At 35.5% G+C, this 13,966-nt stretch overlaps 2 protein-coding genes across 2 annotated transcripts; both read right to left on the bottom strand.

Moving 5' to 3' along the window:
- Nucleotides 1-774: 774 nt before the first annotated feature.
- Nucleotides 775-3,442, bottom strand: LOC112723380 (transmembrane 9 superfamily member 11). The gene is made up of 2 exons (XM_025774739.2): nucleotides 3,182-3,442; nucleotides 775-2,973 (listed from the first exon to the last, which is right to left on the bottom strand). Exon 2 carries the CDS (start codon nucleotides 2,953-2,955, stop codon nucleotides 967-969), a length of 1,989 nt encoding a protein of 662 aa, XP_025630524.1. The 5' UTR covers nucleotides 2,956-2,973; nucleotides 3,182-3,442; the 3' UTR covers nucleotides 775-966.
- A 1,694-nt stretch (nucleotides 3,443-5,136) lies between these two features.
- On the bottom strand, nucleotides 5,137-13,469 carry LOC112723379 (uncharacterized). Its single transcript, XM_025774738.3, has 8 exons — nucleotides 13,072-13,469; nucleotides 12,759-12,889; nucleotides 11,164-12,076; nucleotides 10,614-10,705; nucleotides 10,447-10,521; nucleotides 6,508-6,569; nucleotides 6,364-6,433; nucleotides 5,137-6,051 (listed from the first exon to the last, which is right to left on the bottom strand). Exons 1-8 carry the CDS (start codon nucleotides 13,250-13,252, stop codon nucleotides 5,284-5,286), a joined length of 2,292 nt encoding a protein of 763 aa, XP_025630523.1. The 5' UTR covers nucleotides 13,253-13,469; the 3' UTR covers nucleotides 5,137-5,283.
- Nucleotides 13,470-13,966: the final 497 nt, after the last annotated feature.

The raw sequence follows: 13,966 nt of genomic DNA, 5'->3' as shown, positions 1-13,966 counted from the left end.
ACTGAGAGGCGTGAGAGCATACAAAACAAAACTTATGCCATTAGAAACAACATTAATAAGCAATGCCCAGTAGACTCCAAGAAGTCAAGAACTAAAGAGTACAGCAAGCATTAAATGTGATACAAGACTTTATGAGCACACCGTATTGAAGGCAATAGGAAATCAAAATTAGGCCAAAATATAGTATTGCTGACGTGTTGATGAATGATTTAATAAGGTAGACTTATTATAAACTGTCAAACTCAACGATTTAATAAAGTAGACTTATTATAAACTGTCAAACTCAACGGTTAACGAGAGCAGTAATGTAAATGCAAACCAAAATCAAGTGAATAAAACAGTATTGTAATTTTGCATGCTAGACATGAAGAGGCTAATTTTTCCTTTTTATGGAAGTGAGATATGCTTACTCTAACATTGTAATTTTTTGTATTTTTTTAAAATTGCGAGAAAAACCAAAATCTGAAAATCTGATTTCTGTATTTCAAATTTTTTATTTTTTTTGAAACAGAAATCGAAAAGTCCAATTTCAGACATCTCTCCTATTTCTATATCTCAGACATAAAAAGATCGGGTCCGATTTCTGCACCTCCTAGACTCTGGGAGTCCGATTTCTCAATCTCAAATCAAATGGTACCACATTTGAAATTACATCCCAACAGCACATAATCCGAAAAAACACTATTGTCAGCCCAATATCAAAAATAAAAAGTGAAAAATCAGAATTACATCCCCAACCTCAACAATCAAAGTATAGTAGTATATACTTCTGAATGGAAAGAAACTTATCATGCATTGATATAATATCTAACAATGAATTAGGCAAAACTTGATAAAATTATTCCGTTGTAAAAATATACTAATTTCCCTAACAAAATGAACTGAAATAAAGTAACATATAAACTGAACATTTTCAAGGATAACTCCTCTCTGCAGGGCTAAACTTTGAACCTTGTGTTAAGGTCTTCAATCCAACTTGACCGAAGAGAACAAGTAATACACAAACCAGAATGAAGAGAGGAACCCAACTGTTCCTGTGGTGAACATGATTGCCAGAACCATGAGGAGTGAATACCCCAAGTAAAGGGTTGCTGATACAGGTCCACTCAAACTCTTTAGATCAAATACGAGATAGTTTATGGAGTACAAAAAGATGTAAATGGCAACGGAACCAGAGGCGAAGAATGACTTCCACCACCACTTCCAGTCCTCCACACAGAGGTGCATGTAGGTTAGAACAAGTGAAACCTCAGCACAAACCACCACCAAAAGGATCAAAACAATGAAGAGGAAGCCAAAGACATAGTAAACGCGTCCCATCCAGATACTGGACATGATGAAGAATAGCTCAATAAAGAGGGTGCCAAATGGAAGGGTGCCCGCGCCGAGAACCAAAAGCCATGATGGGTACCTCTGCTGGGGAATTTCTCGTGGAATTTGATTGGTTCGAACCGGGTACTCAAGGTGAGGTGCCCTTGCCCCAAAGTACCCACCAACAAGGCTGAGGGGGACAGAAATGCAAAACCAAAGCAAGAGCAGTATAACATATAGTGAAAATGGAATGGCTCCAGTGCTGTGGCTTCCCCACAACAGGAAGTTCAAGATTGTGAGGATAAAAAACGCAATACCGGGGAAGAAACATGCGGCCTTAAAAGCAACTGAAGCCCAGCCCTTCTGATCGCCGCAGCCAATTGTCCTCCATAGCCGAACTGCAACATAACCAGCAGCAATACCAAGTATCAGGTAGAAAAATATCATACCTGTGATAAGTGTTCCACGAGAAGCTGGTGACATGAATCCAAGTGCAGCAAACAATATTGTCACAACAGCCATCCCAAGAATCTGAACTCCATCCCCAACCATTATACACAACAAAGCAGGATTTGACGGAGCACGAAACACATCCCCCACAACAAGCTTCCAACCAGATAACTCCTCATTCATCTGTGCTTGAGCCTCCTTATCCAACTCCTCATATCGGGTCAGATCCCTCCTAACAGTCCTCAGGAAGATCACAAGAACAATACCAGCAAGGAAAGTGATCACCATAAGCGAATTGAGGATAGAGAACCAGTGCACTTTGGCTCCCTCCATCTTCAAGTAGGCATCCCATCTAGACGGCCACTTGATGTCACTCTCCTCAAAGGTAACCTCATAAGTAAACGCAACTGGCTGCCCTTCCTTGATAGGCATACCCACAGTGGCTGGATCACACTTGACAGGTGATGGATACTTGCCATACATCTTCAAGTTCTTAACTGAATCAGCATTATGCATAATGCTGCAAGGTATCACCTCAAACCCAACAACCATGTATCCAGGCTTGTCAGATCCCTCCTTACCCACTGGCGGGATCATCTCGGCCGCATCGCCCGTCCCCATGACACGAGCGACATTAGGTTCCTCATACTTATGGACAAGAACATTGAACTTGAGATGGTTAAACAGATAATACACATCCTGAATCTTGATACCAACAGGGTATCCAGTCCACCTCAAAAAGTACTCATCCTTCTTTGTAAACCTGATAGCAGGCAAGTTATCAAGTATCAGATTCACCTGATACATTTCATCAATCCTCTTTGTCAAGATCTTGAACTGTTCATCAGACAACTTATCAACCTGACACAGGAAAATCTCAGACTCATTGGTGTACATCTTGAACTTATAAGGTGAGTTTTCGATCCGATCCCCCATGAGGAGCTCACCGAGATTCTCAGCACTATCCTTGACACCACCCTCAGGCTTGCAAAATGGCAAGCTGTAATAGCTAAAGGGCATCTCTGTGTCAATTGAAGTAAGAGAATTCACCTTAACCGACAACTCATCACCTACACCATACTTGTGTGGATAACTCCCAGGGAGGTAGAATCCATACCCCAATTGGAATACCAAGCAGAAAGCCAATACCCACAAACTAAATTCACGAAAAGACTCCATTTTTGGACGACTCATTAGAAATTTGTGTCAGATCTGAAAGACCCCATGGGGGAAATGTCAATTGAAAAACCAAAATAAAAAAACACAAAATATCAAGTTGTATTTTCTAACTAGATTCTCAGTACAGTGTGAATGCAAATGCAGATGCAAAGCATATATACTAGCTACACAATCCAAAAGACGAAATGTAAATGGAAATAAATGGAATAAGCGCAAGGTGTAATGAGAATTTCTCACTCACCTGATAGGTAACGAGAAGATCTGAGTTTCAAAACATGAAACGAGATCTTCGAGACGAAGAGAATCTAGAAATTGGAGCGAGGAAGAAACGCGAGACGATGTTAGGAAGGCGTTGAAGTTGGCGACTCTGCACATTTATATGGTTGCTTCTCATTTCCAGGGAGCTTCTCTTTCACAGTTTCACTGCTCTCTCATCAGGACTCATGGTCCTCTCAAAATGACCATTCTATCCTTTCTTTATTTATTTTAGAAGTTTTGGTGTGATTGAAATTGAAGTCTTTAAATTTAATTTAATTTGTTTCTTTTTTTTTTGTTTACTCAAACGGTATCCCCCAACTTGACAAGTTAAAGATTAATTCGTCACGAATCTGAGCTCGGGTCTGCTGTTGGCCAATGAGTTGTTGCATGCACAAGGTGGGATTTGAACTCCCAACACTTGTTTAAGCGGACGAGTGAGCTGACCACTCGATCAACCCAAGTTGGTTATTAATTTAATTTGTTTCTTTTGGTCAATATAACTGATTTTGTAATGAAGTAAGCAATAAAATAATATTATTATTAAGATAAATTTAAATTCATAATTAAATTCCAGTCATTCTATTTTTATAAATTTTTTTTTCAACGTGTAGTAAAATTTTGTGGAATTTTCATATACGAGAATATTCCATTGCTCTAGAGTAGTGACTAGTGACTCTTATCACGGTTTTGTCGGTTTATTTTTTTTATCACATGGTCATATATAAAAAACAAAAATTAAAAATAACACATAGTTGATAGTTCACTTAGTAGAAGGGAAAAAACCAAAACATTGAGTCCATTTCACTTACAAAACGACATTTTTCTCGTTGTCGTTCCAATGCATGTTAGCCAGACTTGATTGCAAAAACTGTATATTTTTGTCACCGACGTTATTTAATACTACTTTTTTCTTTAACCTTCATGCCTTACTGCTTCAACCTCAACCATCGCTAGGAATTATTATTTAGTAGTAGCTTGTTTGGTCCACATTTATTTCACCGCGAATAAAGTGAGTTATTTAGTGTACTTTTCCACAAAGTTAAGTTATTTGTACTTCCTTTTTTAATGTATGTTTGACCATAAAAGCAAACACCCCAAGTGACTTGATATTTAATCATTCATTTTCGCCATGTTAGTTTTATTATGTCAACGGTTTTCAATGGCTAATCATGTAATTAAGTGTAGTTTATGAAGTTTTGAATTCTCATTTAGAGCATGCAAATTGAATTTCATTTCTAAAGTGACGCTGAAGTAACAGTAAATTATATGTAACTTTTAAAGGGTTGGCATTCTTCGGCATGCCGGTAACTGTTTTAGTTTAGAGTTTTAGATCTAAATGGCATAATACCAGAACATGAACATGGAAATAAGTGCGAGTTTTGACTTTGGCATATGCGAAAATGTGATATAATATATACTTATATATTGCTTCTACACCAATAAAAGGAGAACCAATTCAGATCTAATCTACCCTTTTCTTATTGACCAATTTACTAGTATAAAATAAAGATTTTGTGCATGAATATTTTAAAAATGTTTGCTAAGATTATTAAAGTGATTTAAAATATCGATCATGCTACATGTACACTAAAAATTAGTCACTCGTATAATCAGAGAGGTTTGAGTGGAGTTGTTGCAGGACATTACAGGCTGTATGATAATGAGAGATTAACCAAATCATCAATGAATTAAAGGTTTGTAAGAGAATGTCTTAATTGGCATATAATTTTCTTGGTGACTCATAGCTTTCATGAATCGAGAAACGATGTGATCTCACCAACTCACATTTTCCTCGAGTTGGATCCTAGATTCTTCCTATTTCAGGATCTCAATGGGTCTGATGATTATGATTTATGATGTTATTTATCTCAACTGAATAAAGAAATATGTCCTCATCAAATGGATAGAAAAAGGATTAAATTAAATGAATGAAGAAACTAATCCATCAATGTATAACCAGGTTCTAATTTATAATCGTTATTCCATTCCGTTCCAGAAAATAGTAAAGCTTTTAAATCATAAGTTTAAGGCTAATATACAATTTAGATAGGAACATAGAAAACAAATGACAATAAAAAATAAAAATTAAGTTTTGGTGGCACCTAGCCCTCGGGACTTTGGTAGCCTAACAGCACCCAGTGGGGCAGTAATACCTTGTGATTCTCTACCTAATCCCATGCCTTCAATGAAGCCCATCTTTGCCATCATTTTTGACCCAAAGCCTTTGGTATGCTTCTCAAAGACACCAATGCTTGAAGACTTGTTCCTTGATGGCTTGGTGCCGATTCTTGAAGACTTGCTCCTAGATGGCTCAGCAGCGGCTGCCACCTCGGCGGGTTTGCTGGAGAACTCCACACCCAAACCGAGTGATTTAGGCCTTTGGATAACCTCTATGGGTTGTGCCACACCTTGACCATTTTTACCCAATCCGCCACCCTCAGTATATCCCATTTTCGCCATCATTTTGGAACCAAAACCGGTAGTGTGAGCCTCGAAAGAACCTACGTTAACAGAGCTGGTGATGACGCCCTTCTTGAAAGTACCATCAGTCTCTTCGGAGCTAACAGCTGTAACCTGCATCGCTTCTGAATGGATTGCACCACTCGACACAAACGAGACAGGTTGATTAGCATAGGAACCCCTTTCTCTACTGCCCTTCTTGTCCTTCATTTTTCCGCTTCCTCGGTTGGCAGAGGACTTGGATGAGTTGTTCTGAGCAGATTGAAGTCCTTGCAATCTGATATCATTCCTTTTAGCATTTTTCTTTCCTAGTCTTCTATCTCCACTTGCAGACTTGTTATTTGTATAGTCAGTGACAGCAAAATCAGCATCTTCGTCATCAACTCCCATCAGCTGAAGTACATACAGAAGTCAATCTCAACTAAAGAAATCAAAATTAATTCCAAATATGTAATATTGTGAATTAAAAAATATGCTTTTCTTGAAAATTCTGTCCAATGATTGAAAAGATCAAAAGCTTCGTCTCTAATCTTTCTAAGTATCAATCCTATTATGCAGCAAGAGTAGCAGAAAAATGAGAGGAGGATGGGCCACTCTGCATCTTAATGACAGGCTTGAAAGGAGGAGAAACAGCGTAAGTCCCACATTGGGATATACAATGCATATATAATAAATTTCATGATAAAATCAGTAACATTACAGAACCTTTTCCAGGCGCTGTCTTCCAGTTGAAGATGGCATGGATGTCGACTGTGTTCGCATCACCGTCACAAATCTGAAACCACAAATCCAGAATATTTATGTTAATATGCAGATTTCATTGTATAAATATGGGAACATCACTGTCACCTTTTTTTCCCAGAACCCTGGCTGCTACTCCGCAGCTGATAGATTGATGCTAACCGTTGCACCTTTAATCATTGAGAAAATAGAGCAACACGGGAGTCAGGAGCAATAAGTATCAAGAGAAACAATGAAAAGTCATATCACACAACAATAAAGGCCAACTGTAGGTCCATTGCAAACATATGGATTTAAAAATCAAGAACTATACATGTTTTATTCAAGCAAGAATACCATTCTCAGACAACCATCAGTGTGGCAAAGTAACAAATGAATCCTTAAAAGGCAGAAATATTTGTATTTGACAGGAGATCATGACTTCATCAATTTTTCCATGCCAAACTCCTAACTAATCGAAAGTTCCAAACTTCTTATGTCACTATAATGAATTCCCAAAAGCAGTAACAATAATCATGATTCAAGCGTGGAACCACTTAATTATTCTTCTTACAGTCCCCAAATCTTTTAACGAAAAATTCCAGCTGAGATGTACCAAGCACTACAAGAAAGTCACACAAGATATAATCCTATAACAATCCTTTAAAAGAAGGTTTATGCGTTAGTGGAATTCCCACATGCCATCCTCAAGATTTTTTTCAAACTTTTTATATATGATCTTTATTACAATAACACCCCATTATCAGACCATCCTCATTCCACATTTTCACTACCCTTCTGAACATTGTGCCTGAGTTTTTTATCCTCTTTTTTTCCGATTGCTTTACATGTACACAACCTGAAATTTCAACATTCAAATTTTGAATTCAAAATCAAAATAAAAAAAGGGAATTCTCTCCATTCTTTGTTTTCAGTTTTATCTCTTCCTCCTCTTCTTCGGTTCTTCTCCTTCACCTTCTTCACCTTCTAATTTCAGGAAGATTTGAAATGTTATTGTTGTTGTGCAGAGGCGTCTTTGTCTGGTGTGGAGCTGTTGATGCAGAAAATCCAGAACCTCATTGTTTTTGCCGGGATTCTATTTGCATTTTGCTTAAACTTCATTAACCTCTTTCCCTCTTATATTCAATTTACATCCAATATACAAAACCAAATCAGATTTCAAAGTAATGCAGCATGAAGTATTCATTTTTCCTTTAGCATTTGATGTCCTGGCTTTTGTATTTTCAGAGTAATTTAAGAACTAAGGCAAAAGAAGTTGTTGCTGTGTAGCTACTGTGGAAGGTTTGCATCCACCCACTCTATTGTGTTTTTATTAGTTCTCTTTTTGTTCAATTGCTTAAATTTGTTCTTTGCTTTTGCTTATTATTATTCTTCTGCTTATTATTACCTTATCTCTCTTCCTTCCTCTCAAGTTTAGCTATGTTCTTCAGTCTTCAGGCTGGTAGTTTCAATTCTCGATTTTTGAGTCTTTTCCGTTCTAAAATAGGGTTAATTTCTTTTTTTCCCCACGATCCATTTGAAAAAAATTGTGGAACAAATTATGGGATACCACCAAGATTTAAGCTTTGTTACCTTCAAAGCTTACTTTAAAAATTTCATATTTCTGTTAGTAGTTCCTTCTTCTATTCTCTCACTGATGTGGTTCTATTATTAATAGTGAGACACTTTCAAAGAATGGACATCACATATTGGTCTTGACATTTCCCCATCAATGCTTAGAATGTTATTTATTTATTTATTTAGGGAAATATATTAAGTTTAGATGAAAGCTGTTACTTGGTATCATGGGTCAGGCATTCACCCTAAAATATTTTCAGTTTTCAAGGTGGTTTGTAATTATGTACATTTTACCTATTTAATTCTGTTTTGAATTGCCTTTAAATTTGGTTTTCAAGCGTGTTTAATTAACTGCTCTATTTAGAGCTTTTGTTTTCTACCTTTGAATTAGATTCTGCTCTATTTAGAGCTTTTTGTTTAATTAACTATATGATTATGTTCTTCTTTCTGTGCTTAATATTGAGTGCATCTTATTTTGAATTAATGTTGTTACAATAGAATATAAAATATGGAGGAAACTATTAGCAGAATACAACTTGAGGAGTCAATGACTTCATAACCTCTCTTGCAGATTTACATTTTTCAGAGTCTTCGGACTTCCTTCAATTTCTGTGATGCTCATTTGGGCTCAGCCTCTAGACTTCTATTATTGGGGAAATCCTTGAGCAGTATGTTATTCAACCATATTTCTTTCAGGTTTCCATAATATGACTAATTTGAGTATTCTTGCAATCACAGGAGGTTATCAAGGTAATATCTGGGAAAGCAGATCCTCTCAACAACTTACAAATTTTTCTTTTTCTTATGCTTTTGATGGGAAGTAAATATGACATATCTTGGTAATTTATGACTGAAGCACCACAAACCCTAAGAGTGGAAGGTTAACAGAAGAAACAGGCTTTTTAAGTGCACAATATTCTGGTTATTGTTAGCTATTAATTTATATTTTCAGTTGCTAATTTATTTAAACTAATTTTCAATTTACTGTTAAGAGTTTTTTTTGCAGTAGTAGACACCAATGAAACGATTTTTTGTTGTGGCCATTGGGCAAACTATAAACATGTTTCTTTGAAGTAATGAAGCCCGATGGTTAAATCCTTTTCTTTATGGAATACGGTAGTTGGTAAACATAATTTATATGTTCTTATATAAATCACAAACTCAAATTTCATTCTCACCTTCCTTCTGGTATGATACTCATGTCAATCTTTTATAATAATTTTGGTATCTTGCGGCTTTTTGAATGAAAGTTGTTATGCACATATCAGTTTGTGAAATTACTTTTCACTCTCTGCGTACCTTTTGGCAAGTGCTTTGAATCCATGGTTTTAGACCTTTTTTCAATGAAAAAAAATAGTAACTAATAATAGGAAGTTAATTTTCGGAAAAAACAGACCCTATTAGCTTGATTGACATAGGGTGAGAGAAGACAAAAATCGGATAGTGTTGCATTATGGATGGAATATTTCTCAACTTCTCATATGATTCAATTTTGGTTTATATCATATTAAGTTTTGACTTAACCATTCTCATTATGAAAAATCATTGGCCTTGATAATAATGTTGTCTTGATGTGTGAGAAATTTTTGAAGGAAAAAATTGATGAAAATTAATCTCATATTTTTATGTCCAAGTAGTCATATTGAGGATCAAGGAAGGATAATCATTTTTATGTTATAGCAATTTTGTTTGGTTGAATCTAATTGTTTATTTTTATTCATTTTTTACTTGCAACTGTTTTTCAGCATTTTAGTTTTTGATATTGAAGCTTTCAAAAGTATTTTTTTCCCTTAAAAAGGAGAAAAATTAAAAAAGAACAATGAATTTGGTACATAAGAGTTTTGGAACAAATGTGAAAATTAAAAAATAATGAAAATTATGGAATTATTTTGTATAGTTTTCAAGATTTGAAAAAAATAAAAATCTAAGTTTTTTTTTTTTACCAAAGATAGGAGATTCGAACCCGCAACCTCTTAATTGAGTATGGGGAGACTATGCCATTTGAGCTATTACTCATTGGCAATAAAAATCAAGTTTATTATTGTAATGCAAACTGGATTGTATCTTAGCTTTAGATTTTTTAGTGTTTGTGTTGTTGATTCATAAACTTTTTTTTATATGGGACTTTAATATTAAATTATTTTGTTCACAACTTCATTATATAATTATACTATAATGTATTTATTGTAATTAAATCATATTTTTTATTTTACTTTATATATTCTTGCCATTTTTCTAAAAAGTAAAATAACATTTTTATTCTTATAATTTAATTTAATATAAAAAGTTTATATTAACTACTTAATCTAATAATATTTTAATATTAAATATTTTTCATTAAACTTATCATACCCGTGCATCCTTCTCTAGTGATCCATAATTCATGGTATTCATCTTAATAACAATGCTTTTAGGTGCTTTTAGGTCATATAATTTAGGACACGCATTGGAAAGACCAGTATAAGGAAACCAACAGGAAAGGTGCATTACCTGTGCACAATCCCGAGAATGCATAGGTTGAAAAGAGAACATATCCACTTCCTCCAACACAATCTGTTCTAATTTCTGGAATCCACACACCAAAAAAAAGGGTTATCACACTGATATACTAAGATATGATTTAACATGAAAATAATTTAATTTTTTTTATTCCATACCGAATTAATTTTCTCAAGGTCAACCCCACGGAGCAGCATTCTGCTCCTACGCTTGGCAGCAATCCTTTCTTTGCGAAGTTTCTTTTTCTCACCTGTAACGAATGTGCATTAGCAAAAGAAAATGGCTGTAATAAATCAATATGTCATCATACTGAAAGTTCTTCCACTAACTTAGCTATTAAAAAAAATAAAAAATAAAAAACCACCTCCAAGCAATTTGTCATAGTATTAATAAAATTCCATAGCTCAAGCATCAAACTCAAATACGACAATGTATATGTATGTCAAGCACACAAGTTTCAGATTTGTTAATCAACAATCCCATCATATATTCCAAAATTCAAATCACTGATTTAAAAAGAACAGGTAATTCAACATACTAATGCAATGAGATTCAGGAGTACAACAATATGACCGAGAAATCCAATGTTTTAGAGGTTGAAAAACTAGAATGTAAATGCAACAATAGAAGAGATTTACTTTACATTAAAAGCTTAAATTAAAAGAATATCATCTGAAACTTGATAGAGGTGGCGCAGAAAAGTGATACCATGGATTCTCTTGGAAGCTTTACTCTTTTGGGCCTGTGAAGGCCAAGAGTGGGGTAGCCGAGAAGCATGTTTCTTTCCACCAGAAGCTGTTCTTGGATCCTTTATCAGCATTAAGTTGTCCAAATCTACAGGCCCATGACGTGCAGATCTTTTCTTCCATGGTTTGACCTGCATTCCATACTCTATAGAAGCTTCTTGAAGGGCAATTCCACCCATCTTCTGCAAAGCCTCATCATAGCAACTGCTAGAAGAACTATCATCCTCAGATCCATCCAAAACAGGTTTAAGCAACCATTTGGCATCCAGGATGTTGTCGCTGCCGCCAACTCCTTCCAAATAATCTTCTGCAACCTCTTCATCAATGTCTGAATTATTATCAGAAGAGTCCTCAGAATCACTGCTTTCAGAGGATTCAACTAATTCTTCCATCTCAGAAGATTCAGAGCTGTCCTGGTCTGATAACTCTTCATCATTATCTTCATCACTTCCATTGTCAGAGATGTCCTCAGTGTATAACTTAAGGCCTCCAATTGACAGAAATCCAGAATTTCTCTCAGCAGAAGCTTTTGATGGAGAGTTTTCTGTCATCTGAGTATTTAGCTCATGGTAAATAACATCGTCAGAACCAAAGGATGACGAATTTAAAACTGAAGCTGGCATTTGTTTGGAGGATGTGCCAACATCAGTTGGAGTTTTGGAATTCTGAGCGGGGAACCCTAACCCCCTATGAGAGGTGTCACCCAAAACAAAATCTGCACCATAGCTATAAGCATATTCCACATTCTGGGGTTTTGAAGGAGGTGTTTGGTCTAGATGAGCAATAACTTGATTCTGATTGGCATCCACAAAGGTAAATGATTGTAGCTGATGTAAATTACTATCTTCAGTGCCATTCTCATCATCTGATACCTCCTGGTAGTATACCAACAAATGAAAGTTACTTTCAGGAAACTATTGACATTTTCATCAGATCTTTGAAAATTACATTCATATTTAACATGAGACATGTGCCATACATAGATAAGTAATATAATTTGCAACCATTTATCAACTTGTATATTCAGAGATTAACTTTTTCCAGGATACTTCAGTGCTTGAATTAGCTATCTGATTAAGTAGAGTAAATCAGCTTGCTTTCTTACTGTATCAAAGAAAATTCACTTTATTGCCTACGTCAGATGATTGTGAAGAACTATTAAAGCTTTGAGTAACATGATATGAGGAAAACTATTCAAAACCTTAATTAGTGTCCTGCCGGCATGCATAGTTAGATTGAAGGTGGGTGACAGCTAAAAACATAATTGCAGAAGTGGAAATGCAAATGGCTCCACAAAAGCCCATCTACCTAAGGTACTTGTAAACAATAAAATTCCTATTCAGCTGGCAACATATAGATTGTTTTCTACCATGGATTTGATAAAGAAAAAAAAATAAAAATTAAAGATCAAACAGTAATGTATGCTGACTAAATTCACATCAGTTGTTATTCCTGCACTTTTTGACATTTAAACTCTTGAAAGATTAAAGATGATAAGCGTGGCTAATAAACATTTAATGTAGCATAAAGGCAAGAGCTTTGTAGAGCATGACAAACCTGAACATCAGATGAAGGATAATTGTAGCCAATAGCAGCTCCCGCATAGTTTGCAGATCCAGTTTTGGAAGCAGAGGAAGCTTCTGTTCTATTTCGGCTCCCAGATTTGGTGTTGGAGCCACCATTTCTACCTGCAACCGATTCCACCCAAAATCATTCCTCTTCACCCACAACAGAGGGTTCCACATATCAGTTATCCATCAATCGGCGTAATTGCTCATGTTAATATGTTAATAACTCCAATAAATAAATAAATAAATAAGGAATGACACTGCTGTTTGTTTTCGTTCAAACTTTCGAGTAAAGAGGGAACCTGAATTGCGGGCAGAAGAAGGTGGGGAACTCCAATCGGACAAGAAACCCCCTTCGATAAAGAGTGAAGCTTTAACAGCTGAACCTCTTTTATGGCTTTTGTGCTTGGTGTTGCTGCCGCTATTGTTGTTGTTGGATCTTCTCCTTCCACCGCCACCACCATTTCTGCTTCCACCTCCCATGCCTTCTTCTTCTTCTTCTTTCAGCTTTGATTTGTTTTGCTATGCTTTGAGTGCAAAAAACGAAATGTTAGGATTGTGTTTAGGGGCTGTGAATGGCGGTGAAGAATCAAGAAAGCAAGAGGAGTAAACGTGGTTGAATACGTCTCGGGACGTGAGATCTACCCACCCAAATTTTCCCATTTGACCCGACCCGACCGGAAAGGATATTCCTATCCACAATTAGATATGCCCTCTCGGCTCTCACATGATAGATTTCATCCAAGTTCAATACCTAGGCCCAGTTTTACTTGGATGCGAGGCCCAATTTTAGAAATAGACCTATCAGAGGCCCATATTATAATAACTGAAACAAAAGAAGGCCCAGTCAACTAAGAAAAGAAAACAAAAGAAGGCCCAGTCGAGCTATAGAGCATGACCAAAAACAAAATTATAAACAAAAAAAAAGAAAAAAATTTCCCTTTTTTTTTTGGTATTACTTAAAAAAAAAATTATACATATACAGAAATTCTTAAAAAAAAAGAAGAAATTCTTAAGTAATATACCCAAAAAAAAAAAAGGAAAAATTCTTAAGTTTTATGAGAGCAAGTGCAAGTCAGTGTTTTTGTTTAATTGTCTTTTATATCAATATTATAGATTTAGTATTATTTTTAATTTAAAATTTAAAAATATTAATAAAATAGAAAGTAATCGCAAACTGATAACGTAAATAATATA

This window comes from Arachis hypogaea, chromosome 11, assembly GCF_003086295.3.
Source record: "Arachis hypogaea cultivar Tifrunner chromosome 11, arahy.Tifrunner.gnm2.J5K5, whole genome shotgun sequence".
Lineage (NCBI taxonomy): Eukaryota > Viridiplantae > Streptophyta > Magnoliopsida > Fabales > Fabaceae > Arachis > Arachis hypogaea.
This window is presented reverse-complemented; position numbering and strand designations above follow the sequence as displayed.

Coding starts and splice junctions, on each gene's coding strand:
- LOC112723380 (XM_025774739.2), bottom strand. CDS start 2,955: ATGAGTCGTCCAAAAATGGAGTCTTTTCGTGAATTTAGTTTGTGGGTA.
- LOC112723379 (XM_025774738.3), bottom strand. CDS start 13,252: ATGGGAGGTGGAAGCAGAAATGGTGGTGGCGGTGGAAGGAGAAGATCC. Junction 12,890..13,071: donor TTCTTCTGCCCGCAATTCAG/GTTCCCTCTTTA, acceptor AATCGGTTGCAG/GTAGAAATGGTGGCTCCAAC. Junction 10,706..11,163: donor AGCTTCCAAGAGAATCCATG/GTATCACTTTTC, acceptor CATTCGTTACAG/GTGAGAAAAAGAAACTTCGC.